This window comes from Fusarium sambucinum, chromosome IV, assembly GCF_050947815.1.
Source record: "Fusarium sambucinum isolate potato_lamoka chromosome IV, whole genome shotgun sequence".
In the NCBI taxonomy this organism is placed as follows: domain Eukaryota; kingdom Fungi; phylum Ascomycota; class Sordariomycetes; order Hypocreales; family Nectriaceae; genus Fusarium; species Fusarium sambucinum.
The window spans coordinates 3448599-3463960 of NC_139291.1; the positions used below are offsets into that span (position 1 = coordinate 3448599).

Consider the following 15362-nt stretch of genomic DNA (forward strand, 5'->3'; position numbering starts at 1 on the left):
GAAAGTATATGGATGGGGGGTGGTTGCCTGAATACCCTGCTCTTTTCTTTCGCCTGTGGCACGGTACGAACTACCAAAAGTATGAGATAAACGTGATTAGGAGGATATTGTAATCCTGTATTCGGGTCTGGGTCATTGTAACGCATTTGCAATTTCTCCGCGTTGCTGCACACTGGAGTGCTTCGCACTCGTGGATGAATAAGAGGTGACAGCTGACAAGTGCAAAAGGAGTATGAGATTTTCAGCGACCGAATAACTACCACCCTGGGCGAGGGAGCGTCTAGAGCAGAGCTGATTTTCAGCAGAATGAATAGACTTTCTTAGGAAGACCTTGATATAAGAAACGTTGGCCGCTTGATGCTCGGCCAACAGGAACTGGAAACGTTAGACTCCTACGATTTGGGGTACAAAAACAAAAAGGCTAAAAAGTGTGATTAAGTAACATAAACTGACCTACTAATTTCGTCTTTTGAGCCTCCAGCGGCCAATCTTTCTGAGAGCTCGGCATCGTTTTGCAAAGGTTACACTCTAGGGTATTTCCCTTCCCGTTAGCATGCTATTTCTAAACGCCAGTTTTGATAGGCGCTGTCAGGGTTTATGGTATGCTATCCGTTGAAGAAATTGTTTAAATTCATAGTAAGCGTATTTGGCTCTTCTTTGTGGGCTGATTGTTATTGATATAGATCGTAGACTGGACTTGTTGGTTATACGATGACATCCCGGCTGGTTTCTGATTTTCAAAGACAAGGTTCTATCGTTGCACTTTTCAACATAAAGGGCTCTCACTTAGAAACCACAATTTCGATAACATAGCCCCCGTGAAACTAATGACACTTCAAAGTAAGGAAGATGAGGAAGTTTGCCAACACATTAGGTGTTTCAAGCTCTGGTACCAAGGGATTGCCCCCGGGTATCAGAAAAATTGACCGCTGGGAGCACAAAAGACGAAATTAGTAGGTCACTTTATGCTTATTAGATTATGAATCTTAGACTACTTATTTCTATACCCTAACTTATTAGAAGGCCAGGCATTTTTTATGCTACTCACTATCTAGATTGCCAACGTCAATTGCAATATGCCAATTGGGGCTCCGGCTCTCAACCAATAAGAGCCACGCCCGGTTAGCTCAATCGGTAGAGCGTGAGACTCTTACGAGTACGCGATCTCAAGGTTGCGGGTTCGACCCCCGCATCGGGCTGTTTCTATATAAATTCGATTGCGAGCGTTTGCGAGGCTTTCTTTTTGCATCTATAAATGGTAATGAAACCTCTTAAGAGCTGTTGCAATTAACTAACTACTAATGGTAGGCGTCAGGGAACAAAAAGATTAATTGCCGGGGCTAACATTGCGTCGCTCCGCTTTGACCAAGGCTTTTCGCCAATTGACGTCATTTCCCTTGTGTTTTGCCTTTCGACATTGGACTGCTTTCTCTTACGGTGATGCCTTCACAAATCTATTCTTAAAGATTCGCCAAAATGCCAACCAGAGACCCCTATCCGAACCAACACCACCCCCATGAAGGGCCATGGACAGGGCCGCTCCATCGGCCATTCATGTACCTCAAAAGAGCCGGCAAGGCCGGGTCCTTTCCTTTACGTGGTATCTGGTTCTTTCTATGCAACCGCGAGTTTTGGCCACTCTTTATGAGCAGGATTTTACCTTTATCTTTGATATCGTTTCTTGTATACTTTGTTCTCTTCACGTTTACCTTCTTACCCCAGTATGCATTCTTAGCCATCTTTCATGGCTGGGGCGCGTGGGTCAATACTGTGGTACTGGTGCTGGGGGAAGGCTTGGTCATCATACAGGGTCTATTCGAGGGGTTCTTTGTCGATGAATGTCGCGTGGATGTGTTTGATGTAAGCTTTCCCTCTAGTATACTTTTGTTCGAGATACTGACATCAAGCAGGCCGCTCTCATCAAGCTGGGGCATAAGGATCTTATTGCACCACAGCGAATTCTCTTCTTGGATGCACCAAGCCCCGTTCGGATGCTTGGAAAACCTACAGCTGATGCGGTCTACACGCCCTGGAGCATAATTCAAATCGTTGAGCTTATCGTATTCCTGCCACTCAACTTCGTCCCTGTCGTTGGCACGCCCGCCTTCATCATCATCACAGGCACCCGGCTTGGAAAGCTCGCTCATTATCGATGGTTCCAACTCAAGGGCTACTCAAAGGTTGAGCAGAAGAAGGCGCTGAGGGACCGCGCATGGGAGTATGTTTGGTTCGGCACAGTTGCTATGATCCTGGAACTCGTTCCTGTCTTGTCGTTATTCTTTCTCCTGACAACTACGGCAGGAGCTGCTCAATGGACGGCAGAAATCGAAGATGAGGACAGAACCCCTGATGCGGATCACAATGGGCACAGCGAGCAGTACGATCACCCTGATGCGCCTCCTCCCCCTTACACTGACTTGGTATGAGTGTGCCACTTAATTGGTTATTGCCTCTAAACTTTAGAATATAAAAACAAGACCTAAAACTACCTACACCAGTCTATATATCATAAAGTGGCCTGCTAATTTAGTCTCTTGTACATATCTACGCCATGGAACATAATGACTGCCGCTATATGGGCAATGTATTTGCCTGAAGCTAAGGCTTAGTGGTGAGACGAAACAAAGCGACGTCTATAGCTTTTCCGTTATTTTCTATATCTATCTCATCGCGAGTGTGGAGTCATCGGGAACTTGTTCCAAGCGTTTTTGATCTTCCCATATAATGTGATTGGATGCATCCCAAGTGTACCAAATTGTCAAAAGCGAAAACTATGGAGCAGCAGGTCTGGTGAAAATCGTGAGTGGTTGCGAAGGAGACGTCACCAATACAAGCAACCAGCACAAACAAGACATAATTTATAATTCTTTTTATTGGAATCTAAATCGTTTCATATGGGTATCATAACATTAAATACATGCCAACGCCCTGTCATAATAATAAACTCCATCTCTTACTTTTTAGGCATCGTGCTATTTGCGGCTAACATGGTTCAACCGCAAGTCCACAACGACCGGCCGATGGTCCGAAATAAAGACGCCATCTTCATATAAGTTGTTGAGAACGGCAAAAGACTTGAATTGGAGTCCGCTTGTATCCTTGACGAAAATGTGATCCAAATCCATATCGTCTGATGGACTGACAGTAAATCCTGTGTATGTGTAGGATGAATGTCCAAATCGCTTCGCAAGTGGGATGATACTCTTTACATCGTTCATCGCGCTGGCAAGATGTTTATAAGCCGGCTCGTCGGGGGACGAGTTCAGGTCGCCACCGATAAAAACAGGCACATTCTCGAATCCATGGGAAGACCATTCTTCAGCTGTAGTAGAGACAAGCTTTGCTGAGTTTTCGCGAGCCGTCTTTCCTTTGTGATCAAAGTGTGTGCACATATACACCAACCGGTTTCCAGTGCTGATATGTTGGAACCGTGCGACCGTGACAATTCTTGGAAATGCGGCGTCCCATCCTCGAGAGCCGACTTTTTGGGGTGTTGAGCTGAGCCAGTAGGTCTTGGAATCCTCCATGTTCCAGACAGAGGGACGATAGAAAATGGGCGAGAATTCTCCCCTCTTGCCGCCCTTTCGTCCTACACCATAGTAATCCCATTCATCGCCAAGGTCTTGTTGAAGATCTTGAATTTGTGGGTATGTCGCTTCTTGCATGCACACAAGAGATTCCGGCCTTCCCGAAGTTTCGAAGTTTAGTTGGGAGACCAAGCGTGGTCGACGGACAGGCCAGAGTTCCTCGCCTCGCTCGGGGTGGTTAGGGGCCAGACGAATGTTGTAAGTCATAAGCCGTACATCTGTCGTCCGTGATAGAGGCGCTGCAGCAACAGCCACGACACTGGTAAGAAGAGTAGCGAATTTCATGTTTGTCGCTCTTCAAGTTCTGTGAATAGTGGAAGAAACGAATTTGCGTGTTCGTATGCGTCCGACTTTTGTACCTTGGTTCAAGGTCTTTGAAAGTACTTTGGTATGGCACCTTTTGAGTCGAGGGGTTTCGGTAGCAAGGTGCCTAGGTAGGTACCTATGTAGATATGATTTGTGTTAAACGCTGCTGCTAAGACTTGGCAGTAACGCACATATTGGCATAAAGTGATGCTGACGCAGCTCCCAAGACCTTAGCAATTCTGTGCAGTCCTTTCGGGGACCTATGACCTCTTGTACTGTTGGAACTCCGGCAGTCTCGGAGTGCCGCTACGACGGAAGACTCCATGACGATGACGCCGCTATTATCTCTAGCCTAGCACGTTTATCTTGACCCATGGTGTCTCTAGCTTATTACAGTAGCTCTCTCCCTTAGCAAACTACTAACATGACCTGACTTGGTACTTACGCAATGCATCCGTGGCCCTATGTCAGTGGCGTATAATCGTTAGTCCCCTGGAAAAGCAACGACTACAGGATTCTTGGCATCGGTTGCATCTCCCACAAGCCGACGACCCGATTACACAAGCGCCTATCTAACCGACGCAAAGTGTTGCAAAGCAGCAAGTTTTTTGAGCGCCAAGGGTTTTGCTAGGCGCTCGCCTAATTTTCACTTATTTGCTATACACATTGCGTTGAATCTTTAGCATCTACGCTATCACACCGCATTGCTCAAAAAAGTTCCTCGTGTCGTGGTCACGCAGAGAATGCAATCATCCACTCAGCGACAACGGATAATACACATGGGTTTCAGCAGTCTTATCTTGCGGACTGGTAGAGGTTGGTAGGTAAGACTGCCAAGACTATTTATCTCCGCTGGTATCGCAAATCATATGCCATTCAGCAACGCGCATATTCAATGGTCGATACCTAATCTCCATGGCATTTGCTCCATTCACAGCATCAAACGTTAACGAGTTATGTCCCGCTCCAACTAAAACCTAATCTGGAACCCAACCGTAGTGTGGCTTTTGGTTAAATGTTTTATCCAAGTTTTTCGCTCGCCTTTAAGTGATAGAGTTTACGCTACAAGGAGGTAATGTACAAGCTAGCCGTTGCATTGTACGGCAGGGCGGGCAGGGGTCAATTTCTCTCCTTCGACTCAGCATCGGTTAATGCTCCCGCATGCACGCCAAGGAACGGGACGGGGCAATCACGGCGGACGTGGCAGACCAGGGGTACGAATGCCAGCTCGTCATCGCCATGAGGAGACTAGCTACCAATAACAGTACAATTAGTACTAACTAGCTAGACTACCTGGGTACCTAGGTAGATAGTAGGTAGGTAGTTGGTAACATTCGCCGACACAACATTGTCCAACACCTTTTTCGATTAATATTAGCAAGAGCACAAACAGTTGAATGACCTTATAGACGATAGATGGAGCAATACTTTGACCCTCTGACACTTGATTGATACCTCAGTAGGCAGCTCCTATTAAACCGTTACTCCCTATCTCACATTGTCGATCCTTTGTTTGGGTTTCAAGTCGCATGCTTATGGATGGAATTCAGTCACACTATCAGGAAGCACTATGACCGATTTTCTTCTTTGTACAAAAGAAAAGACTGCCGCTTATTGTGTATCTGGGTACCTAGGCAGGTAGCTGACAAGGGTTAAATAAACAAAACCCACAGCTTTATTGTAACAATAGTAACCGTAGCATTTCATAAACGCTCCTCCTACCGACCAGGTAAGATCAAGATAAGCAAGCAAGGATACGAAAAGTCACTTCTGATTGCTCAGATGCCACTCTCCCATTCGCATCTTGCAGTCTTCGGGTCTAGGGCAATCCTTGGCCCCACCAGGCATATTTGAACTTCCTCGTTAGTCTTCAAGATGCAACCGTGAGACACCATGGTTGAACTATCCAGCGAGCTAGCTGTTGGGCAGAAACAGCTTTACTTTTCTCAAATATCATGGCGTAGGGAAATCCAACTTTTTTTTAGGCAACCCTACAGTGCACTACATACTGTTCTTCATGGTAACCCCAACATATTTGACTTGACCATCGTTTACACGCCTCATTTAGTAACAGCCAGTCTATGAGGTATCTTCAAAGCTTGGCCAACAGGTCATATCTTAGCCGACCTTATTTCGAAACTCAATCAGGAGCACCACCTCAGGCTGCAAGAGCCCTTGCAAAAGCCCGACCCTCGCCACCCTCAACAACCTTAGCTACAGGCGTGAGATACGCGTCACCACGACCGCTCTCAGCTGACAGATGCTTCACATACGCCTGAGCAACCTTGAACCAACTCTTCTTTTCCGCAGCGCTCGATCCGCTTCCCTGCCACACCCAAATCGCCTTTCCACCATCATCCAGCAAGAAAATATCGTTGCTCTCGAAATCGCCATGCGATATACGCTCAGATTCCTTAACGAGACCAAATGAGAGCTGGCCAGAAGCGTCACTAAGCCTAAAGAGCTTCTTGGATACCTGCTCGACGTGACGAGGGCTGAAGGGCTTTCGACAGTGGAATCCATCGCGCGGCGTCTCGTCGTCTCCACCGAGGAGATCAACAATCCTTCGTGAGCGGGACTCGGTCTGCGAAATGACTTCCACTTCGGAATGTTTTGCGACGGTCATGTCGTGGACGATCTGAGCGGCCTTTGCCTTTTCCATGGGGCTACAGTCCTTTCCTTGCCAGACCCAGATCTTGTTGCCGACATCCAGGATAAACACATCCGTGTCGTCGAGGCTTGTCCAGACAGGCTTGACTTCGTGAACCACGACACCATTGACACCAGCAGCGGGGTTCTTAAACACACGCAGCAAGGTATGTGTCTCCAGTGGCTCCTCTTCCTCCTCCACGTGTCGGAACCCAGAACGCACTCCGCCAGAGCGAATGGATATGCGTGGGAACAGCGCTAGGAAATCATCTGATGGAGATTCCTGAATCTCTCGATGTTGAGTTGCCGTACCATTGAGAAACTCGTCCAATTCAACCGTTTTGTAGGCTGCTGTTCCCGCCTCGTCCTGTGAGGTATGCTGGCCCAGCCAGAAGAAGATGTCATGAACAAGCTTCTCTGCGCCATTGTTGCTTCCGATAAGCTCTGAAAAGAGGACAATAAAGCTGTCCCCGTCGTAAAACTGGCCGTACTTTTCCTTTGGCCAAGGAACGACCTCGAACTGCTCAATGCGCCAGACAAACAGCCCAGGCTCGATGCCAACTCGCCCATCATTCCACGCCGGTTCGGTAAGTGCGGAATTGTATTTTACCTGATGGTCGATATCGGTTCCAATCAGCTCCACATTGCTGTCCTTGATGTCGTATTCCTTGGGATGAACGAGGCCTTGGTTTGGCGCCATTTTGAACACGCCTGTTGTACAATTAAGAGTGAGGAAATATATGGCTCACGGCGAGGTTTTGTTTATTGATAGAAGCTTGAAATTATCTGAAACAAGGAATGCGACAGCTCTTGACTGATACGGACCTCTTTTATGTGAGATTACTCAATGCGGGGAGAGAATGTGTTCTGATTGGATCTTGCTTGGCAGTGATGACTGATCCGTGAGGCGAGCTTCGTTCGACAACGACCGTTTATTATTAGAACAAGCATGAGGTCTGATTCTGTACATCAAAAGGCCGTGGTAGATCAAATAGTCAAAGAACTAGGGATCCAACTGGACCGTCACATCACAGGTCATTGTTAATTAGTATCTATCGAAGATTATTCACGACGCTTCCCACCATAACAGCCACCTCCCTATCCCAATTCGCCTCTGCCTTTGTCCTTCCCTTGGATCCTGTCAATGCGCCGTGTAACTGGGACCCCTTGACAACAGCCTGGCGGATTGCATCTCCAACCGTATTCTTGTTCGTTCGTAGGGTTCTAGCCACGACGCCTCCACGGTTCATGATATCTTGCACACGTGTTGCAAGGCTACTTGCCATGGTCCTCCAAAAGAACGAGGCAAGACTTGCCGTCTCGAGATAAGCGAGAACAAAATGAAGCAAGCTTGATTGGCTCGGCTGGTTTGAGGCGGAAAGGAGGGGATGGGCTGGCGGTTTTGTTATCTCGAGGACAGCCTCAAGTGAGACTACATTTTGACACCTGGACATAACGTCAGACAATGCCTTGTCCAGCGTCGGCAACTGGCCCAAAGACCGGGACAAGGCTGTAATGCTCGCCTGCAGGGCCGCTCGAATATATGTCTCCAGAGATTGGAGTAGTAGCCGTGGAACCCATTTATCAGCTTTCAAACCGAGAGTTGGTGACAGCAGATAAAGCGTGGTTATAGCAGATGCGGTACGGGCCTTGATCTCTTCGACCTGAGCAAAAGTCGAGGTCTGCTGAATTGAAAACTCGCGAATGATGCGCTCTGCCTGCTCGCGTACCGATCGGTCAATGGGGGTTATCACTGTATCTTGTAGACTCTTGACGGCGTCCACGCGGTTCAGCCCGAAGCCTTCTTCGCCTGGGCCTTTGCGATCAAGGATCTCTTTCAGTGACAAGATTGTATACGCGCATCGAACAAGGGCCCGGTGATCCTCCTTCCCAGAGCCGCTATCGAGCTCCAGGTGCTGGACTTCAAGCTGTCGACCGAGCTGCAAGCAACGTCCGACCGAGCGGCCGAGCTTCAGAGTCTCCCATAACCGTATAGCTACAAGCCGAACCTCGTCCGCCTCAGCATGCTTGTCAATCACCTCCTTCTCGAGCTGGCGATAGCTGTCATTTAAGCTCTGAATCTGACCATCTAGCTCCCCCACGATATTTTTTGACGCTTGGGTCTGTTGTTGGGTATAATCGAGAAGCGGAACGGCGGAGCGAGTTGTCAGAACATCGATATGTGAGTCAATTTCTTGAGCATCGAATAGAACACGGGATAGGGGGGTGGAGAGGTCGAGGGGTGTATCGTTGGGATTGTTGGTTGAGACGACGAGTGTATTCGCGAAAGACGCGGGGGAGAAATCAGGGTCGAGAAAGGTTTCGTAGTCAATATAGGATGGTTCTTCGTCAGCTGTTGTGTCGGCTGCCATGATCGAAGACGGTGTGTGCAAGACAATTGGGCTGTCTTGATGATCAATTCGAGGTTACAACCGTTAAAGGCCAGGCTTAAACTTGTCAATTGGTCCCTGGTGGATGTTCTGGAAGCTTGTTGGCCTTTTCGGGCATCGCTCTCCCGCTGGTACGTACCCTCCTCACCTGATTGCTGACTGTCGACGCATGGAACGCAAGCTCTTTGACATGGCGGCTCTGGCGGAGCTGCGGAGCAATTCAGGATCGTGGGGCGAGGATTAGGAAGTGGGAAAATTGACAAGGCTTGTCATAGCAACCAATCAAGTGGAGTGAAAGAGCTTGTTACAGTGAGGTCATCACAGGTGCATGGATATTGAGAGTGGGTGGATGCTGTGAGCACCGAACATCAGACAACGGTATATATGATGAAGCTGCAGATGTTATTTATACATGCTGCGTTTAATTACTTGCGATCCTTGGATTAATTGTAGTAACGGCCAACTTGGAAACCTTTTTTCATTTCCAATTTCACATACTTCCCTTCCATGTGTCCAGTATGAGAGAATTTCAACAACCAAAACGGACCGTCCCCACCTCCACACACGGAAATACGTACCCAGAAAATAGATGACTGCCATCCACTCATTCAAGTCTTTTCTCCATCGCAACGGCATGCCCGGCACCCGTCGATCCAGCCAGCCATTGCCATCCAGCGACAGACAGGCATTTGTTTTTCTCAACCTCTTCCCTCCTACTTTACTTTTCTTTTTGCTTTCTTCTTTCTTTCTTCATCTCGACGTTGTCTTATCTCTTTTTTCTTTTAGTTGAGATCTTCGTCGATTTGAGTCATGTCCTGATGCGTTCTGTTGAATCGCCTCTTTCATCTTAACTGACAAACACCACGGCATTCTTACAGACGCGATTCTATTGCAACATCTACACGATACGGCATAATCTGAAGATCATCCCGAGTCTTCCGCTTGTGGTCTTTGCCCCCGCATCCGATACGGCCGGGATCACAGTTGGCGCAAATATAAACAACATCAATAACCCATTCGCATTCGCCTCGATCAAAAACAACCAACGCCCACCATGGACGGTCTTCGCGACGCCTTCGCTCATATCTCGGCCCGCGCCGTGAAGGACTGGCCAGCTGGATCAAAAGGCAACACCAGCGAGACCATCATCTCCAACGTCCCCTTCAATCTCACCACCCTCAAACATTTCAACTACACATACTACAGCAACGAGACTGTCTCCAATGGCTCCAAGTGTTACCTGGCTTTTGATCCTTACACTCCGGCCTATGTCTTCCCGAACGGCTCATGGACCAATGCTACCAAGTGCTATACCGCAATCGAAAATATCAAAACCCGTGGCTTCGTAGGCATTGGCTTTGCCGTTGCTTTTGGAATCGCTCTCGTCCTGAATCTGACTGTCCTGGCCAAGCATGGAAAAATGTACACTCCTCGCGATTCCCGGTTTTATCCTGTTGGTCGTCGGTGGCAATGGTACTGGGCGCTTTTCACTGCTGCTGCTGCTCTCATCAGTCTCTTCGTTGGTGTTGACATCGATCGTTATTACCTCCAGGAATTACCCATAACCGTCAACGTCTTCTTCTGGTATCTTCTATGTATAGGTACTGTCGCCCTGACATGGGAGGCTGTTCGTCATTGGGGCTCCTGGCAAGAAAGGAAATTCGTCGATCCCGATCCATTCATCGTGAAAGATGATGATCGCCGTGCCAAGGTCGAATTTTGGTTGCCCCTGTGGTTCTATCTCTGGCTTTGGTTGAACTTCTTCATGGTTGTTCCTCGCAGTTGGAAGTTCACTCAGCTTCAACACTCGGAGGAACAGACATTGGCAAAGGCAATCCCAGGAGCAACAAACACCCGGTTCAAGGCTGGTGCTTTCTGTCTTGTTGTCGCATGGCTCACTATTGTCTTCTCCCTTTATCATTCGATTAAGCACTACAAGCCTCGCCACCGCGGTGTCTTCAATCGAGCTGTGGGCTCCCTTCGATATGTGCCCTTCCGTTTCTGGCTTATTCTGCCCTTGTCAGCAGCAACTATCGCATATCAGGGCTTCATTTCATGGGAGTTCAAGTATTCCATTGTCAAGTACAATGGAAACATTCCTGTGATTTATTGCTGGGGCTTCCTACCAGCCCTCCTGATCCTATTTATCCAGTACTTCTATGGCCTTTTGACGCCTAACGAAGATAAGGAGCTTGTCCGACTAAGACGTGAGCGCGGCGAGATGCTCGACCGTGAGCTCGGACTTGTCAATAAGCCTGCCTGGTGGAAACGTGTTAGGGGCGACCATCTGCTCACCTTCAAGGATAAGCTCACCCGTAACGTCCACGAGATTGGTGGCGGTCGCGCCACCGGCCGACGTATCGAGGGTGATGCGGAGCGAGACCTGCGAGAAGAAGCCTTGGCTTCTGCCAGAAACGACGACGGTTATGAGATGGGTCACATGCATCGCCCTCTGGACGCTGCCAACAACCCTCGAGTGGATCGTGCCGGTGCTGCGTCCATCTCCTCCAATGCATCACGGGCGTCATACGCCCAACCCTACACCGGTAAGAACGATCGTCGTCGACATGAGCGTAACATGCAAGCTGCCGCCAGTATCCTCTTTCCTAACAACCTCGCCGAGGAGCGCGCCCGTCGTGAAGCCCAACTTGGCCTCGATGGTCCCGCGCCTCCTCCTTATACCGATGGCCTGGGTAGAGGCCGAGCTCCTGGGCGACCCGGATCCACCGGTCGCAGCAACAGCACCGAGACTACCAACTCCATCACAGCTCCTCCACAGCAAGTTAAAAGCATGCTGGACGTCTAGAGGACCATGTCTCAAACGTCTACTAGCCCCGACCTTCCCATATAATAAAGCCTAGAATCACAATCAGTTAACGTTGGCAATTACGCAACAGGCGTCGACATTTGTATGCATAAATAGGCTGTTAGTTTTGCAGTGTGGTGTTTATTGATGCGGTGTTACCATCGTCGGTCGCATTAAACTTTATTGATGCCTAGCTATGAAGTTGTATGAAAATCAATACGTTGTCAATGATATCCAGTTACTCCTTCTTCTCGCCATTTTGTCTGTCACTGAACTATCGATTATGTCACCTAGAAATCCTATCTGCAAAAAGTGGTTAATTTTCAACAGACGGCTATTTTGATTTGGGCTGTTGATGTGCTTAGAGCAAAGGGAGCAGGGCCATATTCAACTATGTTATCAAACAAGAGAAATGTTATATGAATTCATTCATATTCAGGTAAGAAGACATGGTCACCAGAGACATGGCGAAAAAAAGGGCTACCCTATAGATGCCATAGCTGCTACAGTTACACACACATGCTGTGACCAAAAATTAAAGTACATTTAAGAACCAACAGTTTATGTGCCATTAAGCTACACTGATACCTCTCTAATTGTAACGTGGAGCAGAAAGACTGCCACAGTGAGGCAGCCGGTCGTTGACACGAAGTATCGTGAGTATGATCGTCAAGGACCCTTGAGATCGACACTAGAACCATCATGATGTCAGTTCTTACTACATCTGGACCGGTGCTTGCTTAGTCTGCAGGATAATCACATGCGGGGGATCTGTTCTTTAGCTGAAGGCGATAAGCTACTTGGCATTGATCGCGGAGCCTCAGAAACAGGTCTGGACAAGAGAAACTGTAGAAGTTGGGTCGAAAGCCCATCGCTAACTTGGGCCTGAACGCCAGACGAATTAGGGTTATCACCTCTGCAAAGGTATGAAAAAAGGATAACAGGATTTTACGATGTTGCGAACTGCTAAACTCCCGAATGGCGTGTCAACTCCAAGACAGTCAGTCAGCACATCGGCACGGAAATACGGAATGGAACCGAGGGATGGGGTCGGATGTAAATGTCGTGGCGGGACGGCGAAAGATGGTAAGAAATAAGGACTGTCAGATTTGGGCTTCACTTTTGTACAACAGGTAGACTTGGTGATATGGATAAGCTTCAAGTGTTGCACAGAAAAATCGCGAATCAAATCATGAGACTTTTGACGTGCATACGTCCATGCGTTTGCGCACGCAAATGAGGATACCTGCAGGGAAGGCCATGCAGCCATGATACGTAACAGTACATCTACTCTGTAGCTCGTGTTGCGTTGGGATCACGTCGGGTCCTGAACCCGACTCAAAAAGAAAGTCCAACCCAGTCCCAACCCAGTACAGTTAGCTTAGTAGTCGCATCCATCCAGATCCAAGCTCAGCTTCACGATCGCTTGATCTGACCCGAGAGCCAACTCCAAACGTCAATTGTTGTAAATAGCGAGGCTGAGGCTCCAAAAAGAGACACAGGAGTATCCACCAAAATAAGTGCTATAAAGGTTATTATGGGAATTTGGGTTTGAGTATAAAAGAGCGGTGTAGAAATAAAGGCCCGAACTAGATAGGTCAAAAGCAAGATGAGACAGGTTCAGGACAAGACAGGTAATGAACAGATGATCTCTATCGGGCAATAGTGCATGGCCACTAGCATGTGGCTTGGAACAAAGACAACATGAAATTGTTAGTCTCTCGTGTCCGATGAGACAATTGGAAACCCATTAGATTCCAGAGCACGTCAGATGGTGAACTGGGAGGTTGGGGAAATGGCGGCTCTAATAACTTCGTAGGTAGCCAACTCAACCGGGGGGCGACGTATGTACTGAACATCAACGGGTGCAGATAGAATTTGTGGTCGAATTAGTCAAATTGGGATCCCTTGCTTCACCGGCAGCCCACGTACTATGTACCGTAGTCTACCGACCCTTGAGTGATATTCTACTGCCTATGGAGTTGTCACATGGGCCAGGTCGGAATGGGCGGGCGCGGGGCTCATAACAAGAATCTCCCAAAGAAGAGTCATCGGTTGTCGTTGACATTCAGTTGGTGTACTGAGAGTACGAGCAAGCACATGCAGGTTAGGCCCAGGGTGGAGTGTGGCATCCTTGAGGGGCCATGTTACTCTGGTGGATAACTCTGTCGTCAACCTGCGCCGTGCCTTGCATTTGGTGGCATGACTGAAGAGCGGGCCAAAGGCTAGGACGAGGGCTCAGACAGTAGTTCAGGAACGATTAAGGTACCGCACATGTTGAGGGAATCATTCAATATCTCGTTCAAAAGATTCATGGTGTTTCTTCCGGCAAGGGAGCAGTCTGACAAGTGTTGAAAAGAGACTGTTTCCCAGCAACCAACAGACTGGAAACAACCAAAAGGCGGTAAGTTAATCTGCGGCTCTTCATTCCAGCGGACAGATGCTTCGGACCAATCTATATGTGCCAGAGCTATTTCGGGATGATATTCGGATTTCTTACCACAAATCGTACCTGGAAATAGGAATCGAATGCCAGTGCATTTGGAGACCCAGTCCTCAGGGTATCAGAAAAATTGACCGCTAGAAGCGTAAGAGACAAAATTAGTAGGTCACTTTATATTCCTTAGAATAAGATTCTTAGACTACTTATTTTTCAACCCCCGAGACTTAGGAGGCTATTTTTCTGCTACCCACTAGCCAGTGTTAAGTTAGCACTGCTAACTAAGCCAGCCACACCCTTAGTTCCATGATCAGGGAGAGTTGAAGAAAAGACCCTCGATGTTGATCACAGGCGCCAAGTGGAGCTGTCATAATGATAAGGCGCAAACGGCGGCTGCTTTAGAGGCGGCTGGTTGCGATGTTTTAGCGTATGCAGGTCAATTCTAGCATCTACTCTGTCGTGATCCCTGAAGTGTCTGAGAAGGGAACGGTGTTGGGCTGGAGGATAGACGGAACGGAGGCTTGACGAAATGCGTGAGTTGCCCCATCAAACTTGAAAGGTGCCTGAAAATCAAGAGAGCAGTCATGCTATGATATGGCGGCTGATGAAAACGAGGAGAAAGAGGCCGGAAGTCTAGCCATTGCCGCCAATTGATGGGATTGCCACTAACAATCCGGTTGCCAGTAGAAACGTAGGACGGGTATAATCTTTCGTGACTTGGTGGATTATTGCCTGGCATCGTGAACAGTATATTCGAGATCCTTATTTGTGATGATTAGGCATGTATGTCTACGGATTATATCTGGCGAACACGACAAAAAACCCATGTGATATGCATTAACAATAGCGTTACAGGTTTGTATCGTTTAGGCCAATCGAAAGCATCAAGAACAAAGATCATCGGAGGTGTCGATATCAAGGGGAACCCTGAATCATGCAAGTCAGTGGGTTGCAGGAAAAGAAGCAAGATAATCAAGGAGGCGTGGGAAAAAAAAAAGACGACAAATCTTGTGGTAGAATGTGAAGAATAATGGTCTATTTTATCCTCGCTATACTGAAAGAAGTGTCTCAAGTGTTCATCTTTTTCTGGACAGTTGCATCCCACTTTCTTAGGGATTTCTTATCGATACAGGGTCACAGGACGCTTTGATGACGGGAAGGAGGGGGGACGTGCATGGACAGAG

General features: G+C 48.0%; 5 protein-coding genes across 5 annotated transcripts; 2 read left to right on the forward strand and 3 right to left on the reverse strand.

Moving 5' to 3' along the window:
- Positions 1 to 1476: 1476 nt before the first annotated feature.
- On the forward strand, positions 1477 to 2426 carry FSST1_001125 (uncharacterized protein; the record flags this gene model as incomplete). The annotated part of the gene is made up of 2 exons (XM_083225251.1): positions 1477 to 1860; positions 1911 to 2426. The coding sequence occupies 2 exons, from the start codon at positions 1477 to 1479 to the stop codon at positions 2424 to 2426; spliced, it is 900 nt and encodes a 299-aa protein (XP_083091307.1).
- A 546-nt stretch (positions 2427 to 2972) lies between these two features.
- Positions 2973 to 3872, reverse strand: FSST1_001126 (Endonuclease/exonuclease/phosphatase; the record flags this gene model as incomplete). Its single annotated transcript, XM_083225262.1, has 1 exon — positions 2973 to 3872. One exon carries the CDS (start codon positions 3870 to 3872, stop codon positions 2973 to 2975), a length of 900 nt encoding a protein of 299 aa, XP_083091308.1.
- A 2179-nt stretch (positions 3873 to 6051) lies between these two features.
- On the reverse strand, positions 6052 to 7242 carry FSST1_001127 (gelsolin family protein; the record flags this gene model as incomplete). Its single annotated transcript, XM_083225273.1, has 1 exon — positions 6052 to 7242. The coding sequence occupies one exon, from the start codon at positions 7240 to 7242 to the stop codon at positions 6052 to 6054; it is 1191 nt and encodes a 396-aa protein (XP_083091309.1).
- Positions 7243 to 7594: 352 nt separating this feature from the next.
- FSST1_001128 (Golgi transport complex subunit COG5) lies at positions 7595 to 8914 on the reverse strand (the record flags this gene model as incomplete). Its single annotated transcript, XM_083225283.1, has 1 exon — positions 7595 to 8914. One exon carries the CDS (start codon positions 8912 to 8914, stop codon positions 7595 to 7597), a length of 1320 nt encoding a protein of 439 aa, XP_083091310.1.
- Positions 8915 to 9986: 1072 nt separating this feature from the next.
- Positions 9987 to 11738, forward strand: FSST1_001129 (DUF2434 domain-containing protein; the record flags this gene model as incomplete). Its single annotated transcript, XM_083225294.1, has 1 exon — positions 9987 to 11738. One exon carries the CDS (start codon positions 9987 to 9989, stop codon positions 11736 to 11738), a length of 1752 nt encoding a protein of 583 aa, XP_083091311.1.
- Between the last annotated feature and the right edge of the window lie 3624 nt (positions 11739 to 15362).